At 43.3% G+C, this 25,651-nt stretch overlaps 1 protein-coding gene across 3 annotated transcripts in view; it reads right to left on the bottom strand.

Annotated features, from left to right (window-relative positions):
- LOC311427518 (metalloprotease TIKI1-like) overlaps positions 1–25,651 on the bottom strand; it is a 78,800-nt gene that overhangs the window by 19,083 nt on the left and 34,066 nt on the right. For 2 of the 3 annotated variants that reach the window (XR_014687399.1, XM_084504959.1), the window contains exons 3-4: positions 7,680–7,826; positions 5,361–5,535 (exon numbers count right to left, since the gene is read on the bottom strand). Coding sequence is in view for 2 of the 3 variants with exons in the window: in XM_084504959.1 (XP_084361085.1) it covers positions 5,361–5,535; positions 7,680–7,826 (322 nt within the window). In the remaining variant the exon portion in view is untranslated. The remainder of the gene's footprint in view (positions 1–5,360; positions 5,536–7,679; positions 7,827–25,651) is intronic. The other variant, XM_084504958.1, reaches the window with a different exon arrangement.

The raw sequence follows: 25,651 nt of genomic DNA, 5'->3' as shown, positions 1-25,651 counted from the left end.
TGAGGAAGCTTTGCAATGTTACTGCAAGGCCAGTCTTGATTGGTTTTAAAAGGCTTCAATAATTGGTGAAGGTCCCTTAGGGCTGGAAGAATGCAAGTGTCACTCTTATCTTCAAGAAGGGCAAGAAGGAGGATCTGGGGAACTACAGACTGGTAAAGCCTTACATCTCTGCCTGGGGAAGGTGATGGAGCACATCATTCTGAAAAACATGTCCAAATGTGTTAAGCACAAACAGCTGATTGGGAGTGGTTAGCACGGATGGTGCAACCTTGGTTCTTGAAGTTCAGCAAACAAAGTCCTGTACCTGGGAAAGAAGAGCTCTAGGCACCAGGATAGGCTGGGAAACAGCTGTCTGAAGGCCATCTTGGCAGAAAAGGACCTGGGGTGTCCTACTGGACATCAAACTGACCTTCAGCCAGCATTGTGCCCTTTGTGGCAAAGGCCCATGGCCTCCGGAGATGCATTAGGAGTAGCAATACAAGCAGCCTGAGGAAGGAGATCCCTCCTTGCTCCATAGCACTAATGAGACACATCCAATTATAGACTCCCAAGTCCAAGAGAGACAGGGAAAAAGCAAGTCCAGAAAGGGGCAACAAATATGATAAATGATAAAAGCATCCCTTGAGGAGAAGCTGAGGACACTTGGGTTGTTTAGTTTGGAGAAAAAGAGGCTGCTAAGAGGCGACTCCATTGTTCTCTACAGCTTCCTGAGGAGGGGAAATGGACAGGGAGCTGCTGGACTCTTCTCCCTACTAACTAATGACAGAAAATGTGGGAAAGGCACAACGCTGCACCAGGGGAGGTTCAAACTGGACACTAGAGAAAACTTCTTTACTGTGAGGGTTGCCAAATGCTGTAAAAGGCTTCCTAGTGAGGTCGTTGGTGTCCCATGCCTGTCAGTAATTCAAAAGGCATTTGCCTAATGTCCTCAATAATATGCTTTAACTTTTAGCCCTGAAGTGGTCAGGCAGTAGGACTAGATGACATTTGTCCTTTTTCCTAATATCCCACTGAACTATTCTGTTCTGTTCTATCATATTTTATCATACCAGGAGAGGCTGAAAGAGCTGGAACTGTTCAGCCTGGAGAAAAGAAGTCTCATGTGGGTATTATCTATGTATAAAAACATGACAGGAGGTTGTAAAACAGATGGAGCAGGACTTCTCTCGGTGGTGCACATGAAAGGACAAGAGGCAACGAACACAAGTTGACACACAAGAAATTTCAGTTGGGCATAAGAAAAAGCTTCTTTACTATGAGAGTGGTTAAAGACTAGAGAGCCCAGAGAGGCTGTGGAGTCTCTGTCTCTGGGATACTCAGAACCTGATCATACACAGGCAACCTACTCTGGATGACCCTGTTCTGTGCATGGGAGTTGGACCAGATGATCTGCCAGCCTCAGCTATTTTCTGACTCTGCGATGGTTCAGCAAGCAGGCAGCACCCTTGTAACAGACCGGTACAAGTGATCAAAATCCACACCACAGTAGCACAGTGCAGCCCTCTCTACTTCAATTTGCATCTGCTGGATAAACCAGAAACCTATACTGCTACTGACATGGCTGTCTCTGGATTAAAAAACTCCATCAGTCACTTTGGCTTAGCATTCAGATCTTGAACACTGCACGTACAGTTCTGAGAAATTAACAATGAATACAGAAGGAAGACTGCTTGTAGAAGATTAGAGCTGGCTTTGTCCCCAAGTTCTTCCACAGACAACAGTAAGTAGATCTAACTTGTAACTCTAAGTGCTGCTACATAAAAAGGCCTGTCCATAATTAAGACAAAATCTTTACTGAACCTAGTGGAATGTCACTGGCATTACCATCTCTCTCTTTCCGTAAGTTTTTGTAATTCCCTCCAACAGACTTCCTTTGGGTTGAGACTTTCCATGTTTGCACTTTGGCCAAAAACAAAGCTTTTTGGATAGTTTCAGCAGAATCTTTTTTTTTTTTTTTTTTTTTTTTTTTCCCTCTCTACTTTTGTGCAAGCTTAAATTACTTCTAAACAAAAAACAGTTCCAGAAATGAGATCTGACTGTGAAGCGTTTTCAACAGAATACAGGGTGAATGTGTACGATCTGTTAAAATGTTGTAAAAGCATAAAATACACTGGATCTAACCATCAAATCTATTTCTGAGCAAATTACCACATATAATTCTATGTAAGAAGTCAAAATCTATAGCCATGCAGCTACATTAAGACCTGAAAAGATACATGAGCTTTTTGTGCAAAATGCATTACACATCTCTAAACTATATCAATCCACTTGGGAAGATAAAATAAATAACTAATCTTTTCTGCTTTTCTCCCATTTAAAATACAAATGCAAACAGTATTTTATATAACAAGAGAGTGTATTTGTAATATCTCAGCCATCCACAAACCATGACCTTCTTTGGATATAATTGATGATAAAAGTGTTTTTTTTTTTCAATGATGTTTGGTTAATGGAGAATATTGAACTTCCCTTTAAAAAATGTAGCTCTTTTAAAAATAAAAGGCACACTGTGGAAAAATCTGAAAAGAAACAACTAAAAGTCCTTTCTCCCTTCTATCCTGGAACCCTTTGATAACCTACTACCATTTTAATGCAATCTTGTCCTGCAATTTACCAATCACTGCTGCGAGAAAATTTTACACTGGTGGCCAAGAGAGGGAAAGCTACAATGCAATGATGATTTAGTCCCACTCCTATAGGCTTTCTCTTTCCTCTTTTCTGCTACTTTCTGCTGCAGCTCATTATAATGTGCCCTGTACTATCACTTTCTTGGGGCCCTATTCGAGTAATTGAACAAGAGAACAATATTCAAGCGATGCAAAGAATTGTGCCCAAGTTATTAGTTCATCTTCACTACTTGCTGGCATCAAAATAAATCTTGTGCAGAATCACCTGTCATACAGGAATCTGGATAAGCAAAAGGCTCAATTAGCTCTCTGGAAAACAATCAAAGCCTGCACTCAAATTTGCATTGTGCACTAAGAAAACCTCAGAACTGTACAGAAATTGATCTGTTTTCTGCATTATGCACTGTGATGTTACTTATCTAATTTAGGCAATTAATGCAAAACAAATAAAGAAGTCCCCATGCAGACAAACAAGGGGATAATGAGGAATTCTGCTGTTAAAAAAATGGGTTCCTGCTATATATCTTTTGCTCACAAGTATCTCTGCATACTGCTGTTTAATTCCCTATTGCATAAGGGGCAGGGGGAGGCTGACACTGTATTTTATGCAGAGCTATTTGGAAGAGCAGATGAGAATGGAGGCCAGCCTGGTAGCAAAGCCAGAGTAAAATAAGAGGTAGTTTCAGAGTGGATCTAGTGTCCCCAGAGAAGTGAATGAACCTGTCTGGATTCAAAAGCATGATGGAAAAGGTTGCATGGTGGTTGGAAAGCAAGACATGTGCACATAAGCCACTCATTAAGCGTGTTCACATGGGCCCAGGGCTCTAGGCAGCACTGCAACAGCGAAGTGCTGTGTGAATCTTAACTCTGCTTTACTGAAAGAGGCAACTGGGACAAAGAAGGGGGCAGCTGAGAAAGGGAAAATAATAGAAAGGAGTAAAGCAAGAATGCAGGAAGCCTGGGATGGGTTTTGGGTTGTCATGATGGTAGAGAAGGATTTGGAAGGACACGGGAGAAAAGAGAAAAGGGCAAGAAGCAGTGGGTGCTAACAGCCACACATCTGTCCATCTGTCCTGCTCCTGCAGTGCTTCTGGACTGTGGGAAGTGTACTGTGCATGCTAATTACAGTGAAGGAAGTCTGGGGGATAAGAGTAGGAAGACAAGGAAATTGACTGGAAGGGAGACAAATGATACAAAAGAACCTTGAAGCTAGGTGATTTATCCAGCACAGCTACTGGGATGCAACTGGGATGCAGTGTGTGTGTGCAAGGAGATGGAGAGGCTCTCCTTTCTCCAGCTCTTGGGACAGGACTAACTCAGAGCGACACTGGCATGCATGTCTGCCCATTTGCATCTGAGCCTGGGCTGCTCGTTCCTCTGTTGTGATCCAGTTACTGGAGCCCTGACAACACGGAATGGCTACCTGCAACTGATGCAGCTGGCACTCAGGGCAGATGTATCAGGAACTTCAGACCAGCCAGGACAAGTGTGGTCAGAATCACATCAGCTACTGGAGTACAGCCAAGCTCTTGTCTTAGCTTAGAGACCAAAATCTATACAAACTGTACCTGCTTCACCTTCCTTCCTGACAGGGAGCTGCATGGAGCAGAGTGATATGGCAAGGAGATAGCAAATCTTCATGCATGCCTGAACAGACGCTATCAGCCACCATTCATTACCTCTCTGCCCTCACACACAGGACCCTTGTTATGTTAAGTCTGTAACCACAGCTCCCTGCTGCAAGTGAGGAGGTTGTCACAGACTTCAAATACTAATGCTTTTACACTGTTTAAGTAAATATTTTCCTTTCCTTGTCTAGATCTTCCATCCTCACTAAAGCAGTAGCCATGGAGAACAGAAAACATCACATGGGTCCTGGCAGTGCTTTCAGTTCTTCCTCTCTCACAAGGCCCACATGGTTCATGGTGGACAGTATGAACTGCTTCTGTGGGAATTAGCACCTGCACTCATTCTCACTTTTTCCCTTCCCTGGAGCTAGAACAAAGCACAGGAGTCAAGGCAAAACAATCTTGTTTACACAAACAATCTTGTTTACACTCTCCACCCACTGACTTGGATATGCACACTAGATGTGCCTATGGATTCCTGCTGGCTGCTAAGGAGCAGATGAGGTAGTTTTTCCCTTTCTGGGAAAAATACTCTGCTCCAAAATAGGGACAGACAAAATTCCCTTGTAGTTGTGAAAGTGCAGTGGAAGAGACAGTGATCTGCCGCAGAAAGGTGAAAGTGTGCCTTGCATCTCCCCTTACATTTAGAAGGTCTCTTAGATTCACACACTTCGGAATGTTATTCTTTTGGATGTGTTCTTGAAAGGTTTGTTCAAATGCTGATGCAAGCTCTTGTTACCTTTCATTTCAGCTCTGTGCTTCTGCCCTTCTACCCTGGCTGGCAAGAGCATAACCATGTTTGTGTAAGTGTGTATTTCTTTTATGTATGCACTACCATTGGTTCAGTATCTGTGACTATGTGCATATGAAATAGAAGAAACAAGTCTGTAACTAATAAATATTATAATCAATACATATGTTGTGAGCTCTTTGCATACTGCAGAAAGTTTTTCCAGTATGGTGCAATTACCAGACCACAGCTGTGTTCTGTGTCCACCAAGGTGAAAGTACTGACCCTTCTCTAAACTGAGGCAACCACTTGTCCAAAGCTTCTAAGGGATGTGGAAAGAATGTGTTCAGGTCGAAGAACACCTCAGTCACATACCAGCTCCAAATGCAAAGAAGAAGCTCTTGTCTGGGTACTCTTCCAGCAGGTCCTTCACTCTCCTTCCCATTCGCTCATTTCGCTTGTAGATGAGCTCCTGACGGAAGTAGCTGTCTATCTCTTGGGCAGTAATACGTTCATGGGCTGGCAGTGTAGCATTAATGAAATTTGGGACCTAAGATAAAAAGAAAAAAAAAAAGTCCTCAAAAAGGGCCACTTATTTCAGGCAGACATCATGCACAGGCTTTTTGCTCCATCACTGAATGTGGCAATTGCCCTGCCTTTCAACACACATTCAGTAGGACAAAACCCAAAGAAAGCCAAAAATGACTTAACAAACTGCTAATAATGCATAGTGTTCCATTTCTCTCAACACATCATTTCATAAGCCAGCCAGATTATTATTATTTTTAAAGGCGAAGTCAACAAATATTCTCAGTTTGCCACACCATAGATCCCAAATCCTGATTGCTTGGCTGAAGAAAGTAAATATTTGCCCCTGGCCATCTTTAACTACATACTTCTTCCTTAAATTGTCATGGGTATGACATGACTATAATTATAATTACACTCTTCTTGGAGAGTTTGACTAGTATCAAACCCTTGGGGCTGTCTAAGAGTAAGTGCACACTCTGAACTAGTTAACAAAAACATTCCCAAACTTTCTGAAAAAAAGGAGAGCCAAATTTTGTCAAGAAAGAAAGTTTTACCAGGTGTAGTTCTGTCTTCAAGGTATTTTTTCAAATACTGAGTACATCTCCTGGGGCCCCCAAGACTGCTGTGGCTGCATACTACCCCGACCTCTTACAACTGGAGAGAATCATGGGTTTGGAGTCACAGCCACCATGCCTTCTTCCATAAGTAGCTCTGGACATTGCAGCTACAGGGACTGCTAAGAACAGGGTCTGCAAGAGACATTTTCTGGGAAGCAGGGTCACTAAGCCAGGTGCTTTCCCTTGCAAGGATACAGCACCTGGAGAGGCTCTGAAGTGACTCAGACTATCACCGCCTGTTGCAAAAGGGTGTTTAGCTCACAGTGGGTCAAGCACAGGGTCATATACAATTCACAGATAAGTTCTCCTTAAAAATGTAAGCTGTTCAACTTGCAGGCTATTCAGCTTTGCTGTGATGGGGACTGCCCTGCGGAGGAGCTGCTTGTCTAAGTAAAGGGCGCTTGCTCCCTTGGAGAGCATGTCTTGGCAAGAGCTGTTCTTTCCAAGGCCCCCAAGGCAACATCAGCTCTGCAGTCTGCAACACCTCAGCAGAACAGCAGTGCAGCATCTGTATGCCGTTACAGTGCTGGCCTCCTTTGAGAAGCCCTTTCAAATCTATGAATGAAACACACTGTGTAAGAGCTAAGCATTATTAACAACCAGGTTGCCAGCACTGGCAGGCTGAAGGGTGTACAGGACAGGAAGGTAACACGCGCACAAAGCTCAGTGCCAGAGAAGCAAGGGTTAGTATGACAGTATTTCCAGATCTGCAGCACTGCGCTGTATGTATCAAAAGGCCATATGAAAACTGTTACTCAGCAGGGAAAGCCCAGGTACCAACACACGCTTGTTCAGCACTGCGAGGCTAGAGTCACATTTTCATTGAAGTGCACAAATTGCCAGGCAGTACCTCACACACAAGAATAAAGAGAGGCCTGATGTCTCAGTCTGAGGTTAGCTATCTAACAGCCCAAACAGGCCAAATTGGTCCCTGCTGGGCATTTTCTTGTGGTTTAAAGATCAGAGCATTGCATTCCACTGTGCTGCTTGGGAAACCGTCTCCATAAACGAAGTCTGTGAGGCCTCTGAGGTTTTCTTTTCCTTGACATTCAGTCTAAATCTATCTTTTTCTTTGTTTCACTCCATTTCTCTTCTTTGCGCCTTGCCCACAGTGCAGAATCATACTGATATGAGAAACTAAAAAGCTTGCAACTTGCCTAGCCTTACACAAGTGTCAAAGTCAAGACAGCATTTCTCTATCACTGTTTGCACAAAAGAGCCTGCTTCTACCCTCTGTTGGCACTACATTCGCTCCTACCCAAGTTAGCGCAATTCCACAGGATCCTTAAGAAAATAAAGGATTAACTCATAGAGCTTTGATGCTAAAGCAAACACGGCATTCGTCCAAAAGGGAAAGCCAGGTGCGCCTTTGCTGCTTGTGTGCAGTAAGAGGGCGGTGAGCTAGCGCAGACTCCTGGAAGAGCAGGCACAGGAAAAAGACAGGTTAGCTGTCTTTGGCCCCTGCCTGAGGAGAGACAAGCGTGAGACAGGGGTTAGAGCTACCGGGACGTGTGCGTAGCACAAGGGCTGCGGTGGCAAGACTCACTTGAGAAGTGTCATGGTTGAAGATGATGGAGCTGAGGTCCCCACAGTTGTAATGCTTGATAAGGTCTTCTGTCGTATAGGGGATCTGGAAACTGCCTGCTCGGAGGCTCTCCTGCTGCAAGAGAGTCTGATTCAAAGCAAAGATCACCTGGGGGAGGGGAGAAGGAGGAAAAGACAGAGTTCCTTGTGAGTTCTTGACTCGCTCCTCGAGGAGGTCACAAACACGCAACCGCCCTCAGAGGACTCGCTGAAGCTGCTCCCACTCCGAGTACCCTACTCCACGTTTCACCAACCCAGGCCTCCTCCAGGTCTGCAGCTAATTACTTGCCATGTCCCACAGACCTGAGTATAGGAAATCACCTTGCAACACGCAACTCTGTGTGGCTTTCCCTGTGATGTGATTCATGCAGAAGAGGAGTTTCTTTATTTAAACAGTCTTTTGAAAGACTCTTGCTCCACTAGACAGCAGCCTACCAGTCATCATAGAGCCTAGGCCTGACTGGCTCTGATCCCCCCACCTCAAACAAGCTTGTCCACCCCTTCTTCCTCATCCACACAGAAGATTTCACCCTGGGGCTTCCTGCATTGTGCTCCCCTGGCTCCCCCACTTATTTCCAGCACAAATCCTTTCCAGGAGCTGCCTGCAGGCCAAGTGGCTGGCAGGGCCCCAGGCTGCTACCTTCCCCATGGGCAGAGCAGCCCCTGACGCACGCTCCCTCCTCCTCAGCATTCACCTTGGAAAATAAACGCTCCCACTCTCTCTGCCTTAAACTGTGCATACACTAGAACAACCACCAGAGTGGTGGCTGAGCAGATCCTACCCCTAGGAGAGATCAGCAGAGATCCTCTACAGGTTTTCTTGTGTCAGTGTTTCTTGGTAATGGCCTCAGGGTCTGAGCCAACGATCTGCCACCCCACTGGCTTCTGGCACAGGCATCCCCACAGATGACCTGTTTGAAAGGCACAAGAAAGCAACAAGTTCTCCTATAATCTACTGCCTGATTATTCTTTATTTCTAAAGAAAGTAACCTGAGGGATGTCTGCTGAGGTCTTCAAACGCATTTCAGAATTACTCTTATGAGGGCTTATTTTCCTAGCTCTTGTTTCCAAGATGGCACTGTGCAGGTTGACAAGGTCTCTGTGGAGTTAACTCCTGGACACCAACAAAAGCATTCTGAAACTAGAGGTATTTGTCAATAACATGAAACTCACACACGAGTCTTCATGTACTCAAGTTGTGTGAACCAAGTCTTGGGTTTCCAAGACAGGATGGATATAGGAACAAACAGGCATAATTTGCCCTTCCCCAGGACAACAATCCAGAAAAGTGCACAGAGCTTGAAATCATGCTGTCCCCACTACAGTGCCCACCTGGATCCAAACCACTGTGTATGTAACTGAATATGAGAACACAAAATTTATCTTTAGTTCTGGAAGGGTGTTCATGAATAGCAACACTCACTCCCATCTCATGTGTTTAAAAGGGGCAAAAAGTCACAAACTGCACCTGATAAAAAGAATACCTGCAGGTGGACACTCAGGAAAATTATATCAAACTAACCACTCAGGAAAGTTACATCAGACTATCTGAGGAGATTTAACAAAGGATATTTGCTTTATTTGGAAGTAAATTAAACAAAAACAAATTGAAACCACTTTATTTCTGCACAAAAGTTTGCATGGAAGCTGGGGTTTATTGCATTCTGAAGCCATTGTTTTCCATTTGTTTGGCTTCACTTCCCACACAGAGAAGCTCTAATGGATGTTAATGACCAGATGAGATTCACTGAGACAGAAGCCAAATCTGTGCTGAAAATGTGAGGTTTCTACAGGCAGGGCTGCTAAGTTATGCCAGGAAAAGTTCGTATATACAACCAGTGCAGCCAAAAACATTTCCATGGGTATGGATTCTTTTGTAGGTTATTTGGACTACCATAGCAGCACCCACTGGGACAATGTACCACTAAAACAATATGGTCCTTACTAAACTCTGCAGCCTTTAAAACAACAACCAGATTGACCCTGCCCACGGAGCAGCAGTAAGATCTGTGAGGGGTTCCTGAGCTGGTCAGGTAGCTCTGCCTCGATGCAGAGTATGCACATCACAAAGGCTTTTCAATCTCTACAGTTCAATTTTTATCCAAACACAAACCAGCAGAGGTAGCCATCTTCTGTAGAGAAAACACCAGCCTGCTGGATGAGACATGAAAACAAAGCAAACCTTCCTGTGCTCTCACAGCCTGCACTCCTGCTGTTGCTTTATCTGGGCTGGCTCTCCGTCTGCAGGCTACTTTCTGCTCCACATACACCTTTTCCCTCCAGCCTTGCAGCATGTTTCAGGGAAACGGATTCAGTCTCTCCCACAAACAGGCTCACACACCTGGCCTGGACTGTAGCAACCAGGCTGACCCACACAGGCTTCTTCCCTTCCTCATGCCCACACACCAGCAGTAAAAAACTAGCGCAAAATAAACTGCAAACAGCTAAATAAACCTGCCTTAGCGGCACAATCTAAAACTGAAATAACTACCTGCAGTTATGAAGAGTTACTGCACATGTTTACACAGGAATAATAACAACCCACTCCCACTCCTTTCGTATTTCCAGACATACTGCTGGCATGACACAAAGACGTTGTGGCGAGGCAGCTTTGGCAGCTGTCTGGACCATGGTAAGGGTGTCTCTTTCTGGTGTGCAGATGGAAGAGTTGGTACTGAACACACAGAGAAGTCTCAAGATGGTGGCAGCTGAAGGATGTGTCTGCCCAGCTGGAGAAGCACAGTAGACTTTTCATAATGAGGTGGTTCATGTTTCACCTCAAAGAACAAAATGTCCAAGCTCACTACCCGAGATTTGTACACAGTCCTGATCACCGTTACCTCTGTACGTAGCAGGCTATCTTGGACTTCTCAGCTCTGTCATCTGGCTTGTGTGGTGCTGTGTGGGTTGTTTTTCCTTGGCATGGAGGAGTACAGAGGGCTGTTCCCTGCAAGTCAGGCTTCCCTGTGAGCAATATATTTCCCCATTTGGCTCTTGTCCAGCACCCTATCACTGTGTGGCACCTGAGAGTGAAACCTCACAAGAACCACCTGAAGCCCACCTGGGGAGGTGACTTTCACCCTGGAGGTGTGTGAGGGACCGGGGTGGTCTCAGCTCCCTTGCTGACAGCAGCAGCAGCAGACAAAGTCCCTCAGCACCATTCTCAACCACATTTAAAGCACTGGGAGCTGGAAAAGTCAAGGAATGACAAATGGCCAGTAATCAAAGTAGCACCAATTGCCTTCCAAGTCTTTCCCAATGAGTTATAGTAACTCATGTCAGCAGGCATTTCAAAGCTGGAAGGTAGGAGATGCTGTTGCCAAAATACTCTCCACATCAGCTGGTCTGAATTGGATGGTGGCATCTGTTGGAGGGGGACCCTGGCGCTCCCACTGAACAACTACACAGGATTACAGCTTGGCATCAGTGTGTGTAGAGCCTGTCAAGGAATGTGATGTCTTCTCCTTATTTCTGCATCGCTTGTACCTTCCTGGGGGAAGGATAAGTCCTGGGTAGAAAGAAAAGGGACGTGTGGGGATAAAGAAGGAGAAGCTGTTAGCAGCACCAGGTGTTGGTTAAAGCTGTGCCCCGGTGTGAAGGTTATCTTTGGTAAACAGTACTGGATAAATGCTGTCAGGATCTCAAAAGAAAGAAGATCCCTGAACCTTCTGTTCTTAAATGATTTAATTTGCTGAGGTGGGTCTCGCTTAGATGTCGATAACTCTTATCTGTCATTATTTCTAAAAGAAAACATTAGACTTGGTACAAAGTGGTACTTAAGGAAGACTGCAGTCATCAAACTTTGGGGATTCGATCCCAGTCTTGTTTACCAGATGTGAAAAGCTGGAAGAGAGTTGACAGAGCATGAGAGGGAGAATCAGGAATCAGATCAGCAGCAGATCTGCAACTGGTGTATTTGCTCGGCACAAATAGCACTTGCCTTCCCAGATCCCCTCTTAGACCTGAAGTGCTTTAATTTGTAATCAGTCCAGGAAGTTAAGAGAACAGAAAAAGAAGGAAGGTTTGAAGAAAAGTTTTCAATTTTGCCCAGAAATCAAACCCAAGAACTTGTACTGATCTGAATTCCTCAAACAAATGTTACACAAACTATGTGTCTACTTTCTGGGTGTCTTTTGCATTTCACTGTGCTTTATTAATTCCAAAATCTTTCCTGTTTTGGAATCCACCGAAATCACTCTACATTTGTCCTCCCTGCAAGACTACTCTTCCTTACTTCACACCTCCCCCGCCCCAGCAACTCTACCCTACCCCGCTCCATTAAGTGTATTCATACTAGCATCAAAGCATCTCCTGAAAAGATGTATTTGGAGAACAAAAGTAACAAGTTTATTATAAAGGGATTTTTTTTCCTCCCACCTCCCATTTCCACTGTGATCTCTCTGTCTTCCCCCAGCCCTTTCCCTTTTTGTACTGTGGAAAAAATCGATTAAGCTCTCTGGTATACATATTGCTGCAAACCTCATTCTCCTCCTGGAGATTTCTTCAGCTGTCAGGAGACACTTGTCCCCTTTGCTAGCATTGTTGGAGTGGCCTGCTAGGCTAAGGGGGTGGAGAAAAGGGGGTTAGAGCCCGGCAGATGCCTTTTTTGTCAAAGACAAAAGACCCCCTGCCATCCTCTCCACTTTTCAGCACTTTCATCCACACTGGATCAAAGTGCTGTTCTGCATATGAAAGGAACCTGGCATTATGCGCCTCAAATTAGCCTATCGCCATCCCGCTAGCCTCCAAGTCTTGCCAACAAAAGCACTCACATCTGTTCCATCATTTGCCTCATCCTCTGTTTTTTTTTCTTTCTTTTTTTTTTTTTTCTTTTTTCTTTTTTTTTCCTTTCCCCTCTCTCCTCTCAATTTTTGAGGGCCATTCAGCCCCTTGAATTATAGTCTGGGGGAGCATCTTCCTTGCCCTGCGATCATTCAGCCAGACAATTTGCTTTTAATTGTCTTAAGGAATCACAGTCTGCTTTTGGGCCCTTCCCAGAGACTAACAGCACCCATTATAGCTTCCATTCAGCCTCTTCGGCTAGTTCTTTCCTTCTTCCTCCTCCTTCTCAAAAATGTGTTTCTATCCTTGCTCTTCACCTGGAGGAGACCATCACTTCTCTGGGCCAGTGAACCCTACTGCCCCAAATCAAAGCGAGCCTCAAATCAAAGGCATCATGGCTATGAAAGTCAATAATCCTCCTTTGTCATGGTAATGGTCCAGCAGGCTGAGTGCTGAGAAGAAAGTGGGATTCCTTAGACACAGCTCCTTAGATGTCTGGTGCCCATGCCTCAGTTGCCTTTGAGGCAGAACGATGGGACTGGCCTCAGACTCTGAGACCCTGAACCCACCTGTCGTGAGGAACCTTGCAGACACCAGCCTGCACATGCAGGCAGAAGTCCGATTTTGGCAGGGGCTGAGAATAACAGTGGGAGATTTAATCCACTGCCTGCAACCTTCAGAGACACCTAAGTCACTTTCAGGGCTATTGCACCAGACGAGATGCTCCTGGTCACCCCCGCAATGAGCTTTTGCAAAGAACAGATAAAAAGATGTATCTTCCAAAATCAGGACCATTTTTTTGTGAGAAAACTGGATTCAGGTGTCTAGAACAGAAAAGTGATCAGAGGGCTCACCTGGAGGACAAGAAATGAGCAGTTTAAATCATGAAAACACAAGGACACAGAAACTACTCTACAAGTTTCAAGGTTCCCATGGTCTTGTTTTTGTGTATGCAGTTTGTTCTCAGAAGACAGTACAAGTTCTGGGAGTACCTCTTCCCTAGCATCACCATCTAAGGCAGTTAGATGACACTTTGTTTGCCTCAAGTCAGACAATGTAGATGGTGGTAGAGATAATGGCGTCAAAGAGTTTGGTCTTTGGTCTGCTAACCATGAATTCACCCTGGCAAATCCTGTTGCCAGAATCTTGCTGTATCTCTTTGGAGAACTGAACAACAAGAGGCTCTGAACAATTTTGATTGTTAATTGGAGTATCTAAATCTCTGACAACAGTATTTTGGACTGTAATATCTGAGATTTACGGCAATACACAAACCAACCATTCTCCAACTAGGAGCTCAGAAATCAAGGGACTTCCAAAGATTTATCAGGCACTGCTGAAGCAGTGAATGAATTTATCCTCCCCCTCCTGATGCAGGAAAATGGTAGATGATGTTGAATTGGGGGAATGCTGTTTACAGTGCTGCTGGAAGAAATGCAACTCTGGACTGTAGCAGATTGCATTAATATACCTTTTGTCTGAGCAATTTACATGGACTTAGAGGCTTTTATGTTTCCACTGACAGTAGGAGAAATAAACGCCCCGTTATGTGCTGAATGTGGAATGAGACCAGCAGTGGAACAGATCATTGCCATTTTGCAGGTCAGCTTGCAGTTCACATGGACACTTCCATGACCTTGCTGGGACTTGCTTCTTTCTTTCTGGAGAGCTAAAAATGTGTCTGTGAGCCCACAGAGTGGCTGCTGCTTCTCCTCCCTGACAGCTCTGCATCCAGGTGCTCATTAGGGTTCCTCCTCATGCTGCGGGAATGCACCAGGCTTTCATGAAGTTCATCCAGTTCATCCCAGAGAATCTTCACTCTGTGCTAGAAATGACCTGATGGTGCATGTTTGCATGTTTCTAGAGAAGCATTAAACTTTTCTTATTATTATTATTGCCATCTTTGTAAAGGATTTTGTAAACATTAGGAAAGATTGTTTTTAAAACCTTCATCAAACACATTTTTAGCACATCGATTGGAACTAGAGACCATGCCTTTGTATAATTTTCACATTTCTACAGTTCCGTGCCACAATTCAAAGCAAAAAATTGATTTTCCATACTTTACACTTAGAACTCCTGCCTGTTTCCTGTCCAGCACTTCTTCAGTTAACAATGCCTAGCCTGTTTTGTGTTAGTATTGCCATGTATCTCCCAAACTCAGGTTAACATCAATCTTGGGAACAATTAGAAAAGTGAAGAAGACTTGCTTGTGATTCAGATTTCTCTCAGGGTGCCTTCACGTTCCAATTCACAGGACACTAGTAACCAGTACACTAGTAGAAAGTGTTTCTTTCATAGTAACCAATGTGCCAATCTTTCCACTTTTTTTTTTTTTTTTTTTTTGTCCTGATCTAAATCATGAGACAGAATTTCCAACCCTAGGTGAAACGAATCTCCCAAAGCAAACAGACAAAATAGCAAATGCTAAGATGATGTTGAATTTGAGACTACATGTTCTTCTTATAGGGAAAAAAATCATTAAGATAGTGTAACTAAACTCAACAAAACCCTGGCAGACCTAGGATATTTGCAGAAGAGGATACACAGGCCTTCACAAAGGTAAGCTACAGGTCAGGCACTGTTTTTACTTTCATTTCTGCAGAGTCTAATCCATAACTGGCTTCTGTTGATGCTACAGTACTAACCATCACAGAAACAACCCTACTTTTAAACAAATTTACAGAAAAGTTCCCTTAGAAGGGAAATAATTTGGATTTCCAAACTGCAGCCATTACTGTAGCTACCACTCTAAGTAGAGTCAGCAGCATTGCTAAAGCCTAACCTATCCACATAGCTTTAAGGGAAGCATTTATTGTAGTTTTTATCACCCTAAAACACAATTAATGTAATTTAATAAACATGATGATTGAGATTTGGCCTCTAGTTTTCTTCCACTCAATCACAGTTGTTTTTTTGGAGTGCTGCAGGATGAAAGAAAAGGGTCTTACAGGTCCCCTCCTGAGTGGATTATTTTATCATTTTTTCTGCCTAGCACAGGTTTAGGACTAAACTTGAGAACCATCTAAAAGCTTGCTAGAACAGTTGCATGTCTCAGAAATGCAGCATACTGAAGTTTTAAACAGTTATCACTGTTTCTGTATACCTTTTCTAGTGGTAAAAATGGAATAATTCAGAAAATAAACTTTACATCGGGTTGAGTTCTTCTTCCTGTTTCTGTAAAACAGATGTACGTTCCTTGCATAATTCATGTACGCATGAGCAAATCAAGACCATAAAGCTAACAGAGTAAATAACCTACCCTTACAATGTGAGGAACAAGCCTAGACAGTTATCATATGCCTTCCAGTAACCATGCAACAAGATACTTTGGATATTCTTGAAGTTCTGCCAGCTGGGGAAAGCATGTTCCATATAAAACACTCAGCATTGATAAAATATTTTTCCACTCAACAGAACAATTACGTTTGGGGACTCTGGCTGCTGTTCCAAACAGAGCTAGGACTTTGAACCAGTGTTTATGGCAGAAGCAACTCGGAGCATCTCTAAGAGAAGCTTCTGGCTTCCAAATGGAGCACAACAGAGCAAGACGACCTTTTCAAGCTACATAGGTGAAATAGACAGTTTATATTAGTGGTAGACTTGCCAAGAAAAACCACAAACAAGAACCACTGAAATGGTCCCTAGCTGTTCTTGGGCAGAGATCTCAGTGCAGAAGCTTTCCAAGAGGAACTGCTCACAAAAAATTCTACACAGTGAAATACAGGCCTAAAACTATGCTCTTCATAGTAATTGTGCACTCAGTCCCATGGAAATATTAGTGTATTCCAAGGTAGATTTGGAATTCAAAAGCCACCAGCTGTGCTGTGCTGCCTCCTTGAGTGGATCTTCTTGGGATGAGGCAGTTGACTCCACTGCCACGCAGCAAGTACTTATATATTGTTGGCTGTCCACATCAGTACGTGACCAGCAGTCCCACTTCAGTCAACACACCAAGCTCACACTGTGAAAAAATCTGAAATGTTCTGATTTTCAGACCCATGAAAACTCACCTGCTGTCAATGCAATCAGGGAACAGCTGGGCGCTCGGCACTTCTGAAAGACACTGCTTAATGTTAAAATAAAAATATAAATTAAAAAAAAAAAAAGTAAAAAGCATCTGGTTTAGTATTTTTTCTTGTCTTACAGTTTTATTCTTGAAAGGGATTACTATATGCTAGCAACTGTGGTGTGGTTGACACACTGGAGGGAAGGGATGCCATCCAGAGGGATCTTGACAGGCTTGAGAGATGAGCCCATGAGAACCTCATGAAGTTCAACAAGGCCAAGTGCAAGGTCCTGCATCTGAGCTGAGGCAATCCCAAGCACAAACACATGCTGGGTGGAGAATGGGTTGAGAGCAGCCCTGAGCAGAAGAACTTGGCAGCATTAGCTAATGAGAAACTCATCATGAGCCAGCAATGTGTGCTTGAAGCCCAGAAAGGCAACCATATCCTTGGCAGCATCAACAGAAGCATGCCTAACAGGACAAGGAATATGATTCTCCTCCTTTACTCTCTTCTCGTGAGACCCCACCTGGAGCACTGTGTTCTGCTCTGGGGCCCCCAGCACCAGAAGGACACAGATGTGTTAAAACAAGTATAGAGGAGGGCCCCAAGGATGATCAAAGGGCTGGAGCACCTCTCCTGCAAGGACAGGCTGAGGGAGTTGGGGTTGTTCAGCCAGGAGACGAGACCTTACAGCGGCCTTCCAGTGCCTAAGGGAAGTCTAATGGAAAGTTGGGGAGGGACTTGTCAGAAAGTGTAGTGATAGGACAAGGAGTATTAACTTTAAGAATCAATTACAAGGGTAGATTTAGATTAGGTAGATTTAGATTTATTTTTTTTTTATTATGAGGGTGGTGAGGCACTGGAACAGGTTGTTCAGAGAAGCTGTGGATGCCCCATCCCTGGAAGCGTTCAAGGCCAGGCTGGATGGGGCTTTGAGCAACCTGGTCTGGTGGGAGGTGTCCCTGCACGTGACAGGGGGGTTGGAATTAGATGATCTTTAAGGTCCCTTCCTACTGAATCCATTCTATGATTCTACAATTCTAAGAACAATGTTGCCTGTATCAGTTCTAAGAGAACACTTAATTTCAACTGATTTGCAAGAAACCTCAGAGATTAGGTAAACTATTGCTCTTCAAGTATATTTTTAACCTGTGGACTGCTGTGCCAGTTTCAATGTATCTAGAGCCAGAAGAAAGCATACTTATTTCCCATGTTAGCCCTGTTAGATGATTTATCTGCTGTATCACATGACTTTATTATTTCCCTTCCCCCCCACTAAATGTCTTATACAGGTGTATTATTTTACTAAACAGTTACTGCAGTCCATTAACTTATGAAGTCAGAACAATGTTAGCTCAAATTAGATTGCCATAGCTTTTTAATAGGCATGTACCAACATTGTCACTTGGAATGGACTGGAACAAAAAGCATCACAGACAAATTATCTGGAGATTTTGTCAAGCATGAAAACCATGGAGTATCTCTGAACTCATACCCTTCAAAGTAACTGAACAGAGATTTCTTAATTAGCTCAGTGAAAAGGGTAGGCAGCAATCCCTTCAATGAGCTAGCCCAGTCTTCTTTCACCCTTTTGAGGCCTAGACAGTCAAATCATTTTGCTAAAGGCTAGGGAAGTTCACCTTCCCTTCAGCAGTTCCAGCACATGGCCAAACACACTCACTGTCAGGGTTAAGTGTCCCAGATAAACATTTGCTCAAAGACCCCTGAGAAAAGGAGAGGTATCTGCCAAGAGCCCATCATTTTCACGCAGACATCAAGATGACAAAAGTCTGTTAAGATTAAAATGAACTATGAGGAGGATGGCTTTAGGGTGTGATGAAACATGATGGTAAAACATGAACAAAGAGCAGCCAGATTTATCTCATGGGCATGTTGTACTTTGGCTTTGGAGGAGAACCCTTTAATAGTTATCCTGTACTAGGAAGGGCAATGTTTTCACTGAAGTTATGTGAAAAAGCTGCAGTGCAACCAATAGTAAATCAACGATTGTTCCATGTGTAGAAAAATGCAAAAATACATTAGCTTAAGATTTCTAATTTTCAATACCAAAGCAAAAATTTCCAGTGCACTGAGAATTGTGCAAAGCTCAGAGGACATATTCCCACCATAAAGCTCCTTGAGGTTTTTTTGTTTGTTTGTCTGTTTGTTGAATATTCATATGAAAGGATTAAAATGATATTCCAAACTAACATACAAGGAAAATAAAGGAGAAACTTGTGTCAAAATGCAACAAATAGAAAAAAAAAATCTTATAATTCTTGAACTACAAATTCCTCCCTTGATCACCTTGGAAAAGAATGCTGTCCTGTTGGTATTTCTGATTAGTCTTTCTAACTTTAGAAGTTAGAAAGGCTAAAGCCCCCTTTAGCCTTTCTAACTAGAAACAAATCTTGAAATGAAATTGTCTCCTACTCATTACTCATCTAAGATTTTCTACCCTGTGATATAGGATCCCCAGATAGTGAGGTAAGGAACACCCTTTTACCAAAGTCATTAATAACAAAGTGACATTAATGGGGACTCCACTGGACTAGCTCATGTCCCTCTAACTGGCAGATCAACCTAGCATTTCTCAGAGACAAATCAGTATCATACAATGCACAATGCTCAGTTTTGTTGCTGTGTTTTGCTGCTGCACCCTACTAGGACTCTGTTTCCACATTGGTGCTCACTCACCCTTCAAAGCATCCCAGACCTCCTCATCTTTTCCAGTAGTTACTGTTTTCCCAGGAGGAGGACAGGGAACTCAGTGAAGACCAGGAAATACTAGTATTACCTCTTCCCTAATTCTTCTAGATTCAGTAGCATTTCAGCTTGGAAGAAAAGTCCACAAGAACCCTGTTGGCATTAAGAGTCTTCATAGACATTGTTCTAATGACACTCAGCCAAAAACATCAGCCAACAGCAGGCACGAGTTACTCTCAGTGAGACCAGATTTTGGGCCAAAAATTCATCATTCATGATTGAATACAACTAAGTAAAAACCTAGCAGGACAACAGAGACTCTGTTCAAAGCAAGTTGTACTTTTTAAGTTAGTAAATATGTTGTGGTGTTGAATGCTAAATCCGTATCAAACAAACAGAAAGAGAGAAAGAAAGAAAGAAGGAGAGAGAGAGAGAAAGAGAGAAAGACAGAAAGAAAGAGAGAGGGAAAGAGAGAGAGAAAGAGAGAAAGACAGAAAGACAGAAAGAGGAAGGACTGAAATCACCATCCCTGTGAACAGCATTTCAAGGCCTGTATATATCTAAAAAACCTGCAATGGGGTCAAACCTTCAGGACCCACTGAGCAATTTGGAGTCAATGCAAGAACGAAATTTAAGATTCCCAAGAAGTTTCAGAAGCCCTTGGAAGTTTTGTACATCGACCACATTGGGATCTATGTGAGCCCAGTGAAGATCTGTGAACTACTGTGGCTACACAGATGAAGTATGGGCAAAATACTGCTAAAAGCTAAGTAGGTGAACCTGGGTTTCCCTTTTAATCTACCCAGAAATAGCCAACAAATTATTCATCAGCCCTTCACTTGTCCCTACTGATACATTACCGATATATGAGAAGGAATCTAAGTAGTTCCACAGTTAGCTCCATAATTCAAAATTACACAGCAAACTCAAGTGACTAATACTTCCTCTCAGCTTTTAGGAACTTGTTTTGTTTGGATATATTAGCTACAAGGATAATTTTTCAAACCTTGATAAGGTCTGCAGAGCACAAGGAAGAAGGGTTCTGTTGCAAATTTAGATATAATACATGTTTATTCATCCTCTGTAACAAAAGCTATAAAGTGTCTCTAAAATAGGCTGTTTCAGAGTCTACTTCTTCATAAAATATCTTTGCTAAAACAAACTTGAAAAGCAGAAAAATGAGTCCATGTTTTAATTAAAAGTGAAATTGCTCAAAATAAAGACAAAAAAAAAAAAAAGTTGAACTATACTCAGCAGCTCAATAAAATTCTACAGTCAAAGCTCATGTATAAAGCTCTCCATCTGAACAAGACAAATTTAGGTTCTTACTGCTAATTTTCCAGGTGCAACTCAATGCCCAGAATATCAGACTTGTTTATCAATTATGTTTCTAGATGTAACCTTGCAGAAAGTGTAGTGGGTTTACATGGCAAGATTTTAGTAGTGAGGGGATGCAGGGGTGGCTTCTGTGAGAAGGATCTAGATGCTGCCCCATGTTTGGTAAGGGCCCCACTGCTGATCAGAGCCGAGCCGATAAGTGATGTTGTTTTGTGCCTCTGTGAGAGCAGATTTAAGCCAGGGAAAACAAACAAACAAACAAATGCTGGGCCACACAGCAGCTGGGAGAGAGAGAGGAGTGAGAAGCAGCCCTGCAGCCGCCAGGTGAGTGCCGCAGGAGGGCAGGAGGTGCTGCAGGCAGGCAGCAGCAGTTCCCCCACAGCCTGTGCAGGGAGAGGCCCCTGGTGGAGCAGGCTGTCCCCCTGCAGCCCATGGGTCCCACATGGAGCAGATCTCCACGCTGCAGCCCCCCCATGGGTGGAGGAGCCCCCGGTGGAGCAGGTGGATGTGGCCTGGAGGAGGCTGCGGCCCATGGAGAGGCCCCGCAGGAGCAGGCCCCGGGCCGGAGCTGCAGCCCGTGGAGAGGAGCCCACGTGGAGCAGGGGGTCTGGGGGGAGCTGCCGCCCACCCGTGGGGGACCCGTGCTGGAGCAGTTTGCTCCTGGGGGATGGATGGATGGACCCCCTGGTACGGACCCATATCTGGAGCAGTTCTGGAAGAGCTGCTGCCTGTGGGAAGCCCACGCTGGATCAGTTCATCAAGGACTGCATCCTGTGGGTGGGACCCCACAGCACAGGGGACGAGAGTGACTGAGAAGGAGCGGCAGAGAAGAAGTGCTGTAGACTGACCATAACCCCCATTCCCCCGTTCCCCTGCGCCGCTCAGAGGGAGGAGGTGTAAGAGAGCAGATGGGGTGGAAGGTGCTTTAGGTTTCTTTCCTTTGTTTCTCACTTCTCTAGCTTGTTAGTAATAGGTAATAAATCTTACTATCTCCCTATGCCTAGTCTGTTTTGCATATCACAATAATTACTGCATGATCTCCCTGTCCTTATCTCAACCCTTGAGCCCTTTTCATCATATTTTTTCCCCGTTCCACTTTGAGGAGGGGGAGTGAGAGAGCAGTTGTGATGGAGCTCAGCTGCCCACCCGAGTAAAACCACCACATATATTCTCTTTTAATCGTGCTGTACACACACACACAAAAGAAGGGATCCACAGATCAGTACTAAACAAGCCCTCTGGATTTTAATGCATATTCCTGACAAAATAAAAGTTTCAAACTGCAAAATACCTCAGTACTCTGTGACTGAATCACTGCCCAAAACATCAGTCCTAACTAGCCACAATCTTCCAACAGAGCAGTGCTGCAAATTAAGGATAACACTCCTGCTAGTGTCTTGCTTCATTGCTTGTACTCTCCTTCCTGCACTCAGAAGTAGATTTCAGAAAATACCCACACAACTCTCCTTCCTGCATGCAGAAGTAGGATTTTACAATATACCAGCACATTGACCTGGTTCTGACACATTGTCTGAAGCCCATCACCCTACAAAGCTCTACACAAATCTTCCTTCCTTACCACTTCAAGCCCTCTTTTCCAGACTTAGTCTCCTTCCTCTGCTGGTTAGTGTGTGACCTGCTGTCATGATTGCCCAAATAAGCCCCAGTTACTTAAGCTGCTATTGATGGACTGAAGAGCTGACCAGCTTAGCCAGCACTCACTCAGCTCAACACTTCCCATTTTTGCTGTTCCAAAGGTGAGCAGAAGGGTAGGGTTCATTTCTGATTGTCACGTGCTTAGCACTTGACTTCATGTGCTAACTATTGTCAAATTTGCTTCTTATAATCGAGTTGTTCATACCTTCCAGACTCAGTGGTAATACGTGTCCATGTTTCAGTATTGATTTCAGATGAGTCGCAATGGTGACGTGCCAGATTGTTTTAGCATGACAGTACTGATGCCCTGACAGATGACAAGAAGCACTGAGGAAGGAAGCACTTCCACACCGAGCCTTAAATGGTGAGAGTGAGATCCAAGAGAGACAACTGACTCCCTTGGTATGTCCTCTGGGTGGCATCAATGCTTAGCACCAAATTCAGAACCCTGATCCCTTGCAGTCTTTACTGAAACCTGTTGTACAATTCCTTCCAGGAGGAGTAAATTCTTGGAGACCTTTCAGATGTAAGAGACAGCACCACTATCAGACAAGTGTCCAGCTTGTCTAATGTGCATGCCAGGGAACTGTGAGTTTACAAATGTAAAAATAGCAGCACTATTGGTTCAGAGGTGCAAATCTGAGTCACCAAGCCCACAGCTAGTATGTCTGATTGTATATAGGCTTCCAAACATTTGAAACCAAGTAAAACAAAACCTGAAGGCTTCACACCCTGGCAAAGTATTCCCTCATTCCTTGTCTTTGGCTATGGACACTGGCAAGTCATCCACACTCTGGGACACTGGACCTCTCCCAGATTCTCTAATTGCAAGAAAGATAATCAAATAAACACAAACCCAAATCATGATAACTGCCTTCTGAGTCTATCTATATCCAGTCTCTGCTGGGGCTATATCACTCCTCTGTAGAGACTTTAAAAATATTATCAGCACATTTATTTTAGATCCAGGCAGGAAGAGACAGACAATTTTATTTATGGTCCAGTTAATCCAGTCCCACGTGTTCAGTTTATTTGGAGGCCATCAAAGCTTTGTCAGCACAATTTTTTATCTTGAATGAACCCATGTTACTCAAAAGCCACTGGGTCAACCCTAAGGAGACATTGTGTCAAGGATGTATTGGTGCAGTTCAGTGTTTGTTCAACTTGTGGTCAGACAGACCAGTCATCCAAGGACATTCAACGATGGTCCATGAAAAGACTACACATTTTAAAAACCATCATCTAAAAACAGATCCAAGCAATCAGAAAGTAAAAATAATTAACACTTTAAGGCCGGAATGATTTTCCTCTGCTCTGATGGAATTCTTGCAACAGCATGGTACAAGACGCCCAGCGTTTTGCACCACCAGAAAGGGTTAATTCAAGTTCAATTTAAAATAGTTGAAAAATGTGCTGACGTGGTTGACCTTTTGTTATTTTTGAGATTTTATTTTTTTAATTCATATAGTCTGATTAACAATTTCCTAGGGTATCTTTTTGTCTTGTTAAAAGTTATTACTACACTTACCTACTCCAGTTTTATTGAAACTTACCTGCTATTCATGAACTTTCAAACATGCTGGCTACCAGTCCATGATATTCTGTGCTAGTTCCTTTAAAAGCCTTTGCTGTGCATCATCACATTCTGTTGGTTTTGAAATACTTAGTTTAAACATTACCTGCTCACCTTCCCCCATCAATAAGTTCTGCTGGTTAAATCTATATTCATTTCATTATTGTCCTTAACTGCATTATTTTTTAACTAAAATGTTTGTTTGCTTCAGACTGTCCACCATCCCCAGATATTCCAAAGCTGTATTTTTTTTTTTGTGAGCTTCTCTTTTTTTTTACTTTTTTTCCTACCTCCACAATGTCTTTTTTTTTTTTTTTTTTATTTTCCTGCTGAAAAATGGTGCAACGAGTATTTCTGCATCACAAAGGACTTCACACCAGTGCAGACCTCCTAGTGTGGAAGGTTCTCAAAAATCTGGTCAATGGAAGATCTATTTTAAAACACTTTTTGCTTCTGCCCACTCTATTTTCTTATCACAACCATTAGACTGCATAGCTTTATCTACCCTTGAAGGAAATTCTGCATTTAACAGGTCAAGTAAAAGTACTGGATACAAATAAGCACAAATACATACAGTCAATTTCCTTCATGTTGTAGGAAACACGAAGCATCAACTTCAGCAGTATCTGTTTTGGCTGGCCCCAGAAAACTCCTCTGAGACTTTTCCATGGTTACACGTGGCAGCTAGACACCTACAGACTCCTCAGAGTGTGCGTGGGAGCCTGAGCTGAGCAGGAGAAGGAGAAGGGAAGTTCTATGTGTACTTCTGTAATGTTTTTTGGTAATTTCATTGAAGAAGAGAAGACTGGGCCCAATTTGGTGAATTCCTGACTGCTGACACAAGATGACACCTCTGCTTTTGTCATGAGGGCCTTCTTCCTCAGTCCTTTTCTCATTAAAAGCCCCTTGATGGAGAATTGGATGTTTTTCAAAGGTGTTGGCAAGCACTACAGCCAACGCATGAAAGAAGGCTTTGCAGTAAGCACACAGTCTACAGCAGAAAAATAAAACAAAAACCACTGCACAACAAACAGATTAAAACACTACTGTCAGCTTTCCCTTTCACACACATTGACTGGACTGATGCACCAGGTCAGATGAAACATCTTACCAGGAACTACCAGAAAGCTGGTCCACGGGCTGCTAGCACTGCCACTTCTAACTGCACAGATCTGTTCTCTGCACGTGTGAAACACCATGATCTCAAACACACTGATACAGCTCATTTAGAATACCCATCCCAAACCATTTGCTTCTCCTCTTTTCATAGAGTGACACGTATCAAACAGTCTTTAGCCAGAGCTCATGAATAATTGCAATTTGTTTGCAACGTTTATGACAAATTTGGGTCTGACGTCCATCAGAATGCTTGAGCTTTCAAAGCAAAGAGGAAACTTTATCAAAGGACTTTTCACGCTCACAAACAGTCAACATGTTTAAGCAAAGTGATTCATAAGGTCTTCTCAGGACAAGGGCTCTCACTGCAAACTGAACGTACCTTTCTGTAATAGGCTAAGGAGCTCAAAATTAATTGTGCACTCTTGTCTCTCTATCTCAGTACAAAGAGATTTATTATGAAAAATACTTTTTTGTTTTCCCTTGTTTTTAATTCCAGGGTCAAAAAGGTCCTCTGGAAAGAGAAATATTTCACAACAATTATGATAAAATAATTGAATACTCTCAGATGGATCAAACAATAACCTAGGAAGGAGAAAAAAAATAGTACACAAATAAAAGTGATAAATAATTGGGAAAGCAGCCATACTATCAGACAGGATCTGGGGGTGGCAGTGCACCATAAAATGTACAAGTAAACAACATGATGCTTTTGCAAAAGGCAGTTTCTAAGAGTGTCATATGCAAATATCG

Source organism: Aythya ferina, assembly GCF_964211825.1.
Source record: "Aythya ferina genome assembly, chromosome: Z".
In the NCBI taxonomy this organism is placed as follows: Eukaryota; Metazoa; Chordata; class Aves; order Anseriformes; family Anatidae; genus Aythya; species Aythya ferina.
Note: the sequence above shows the minus strand (reverse complement) of the source record. Positions and strands in the feature narration are given on the sequence as shown.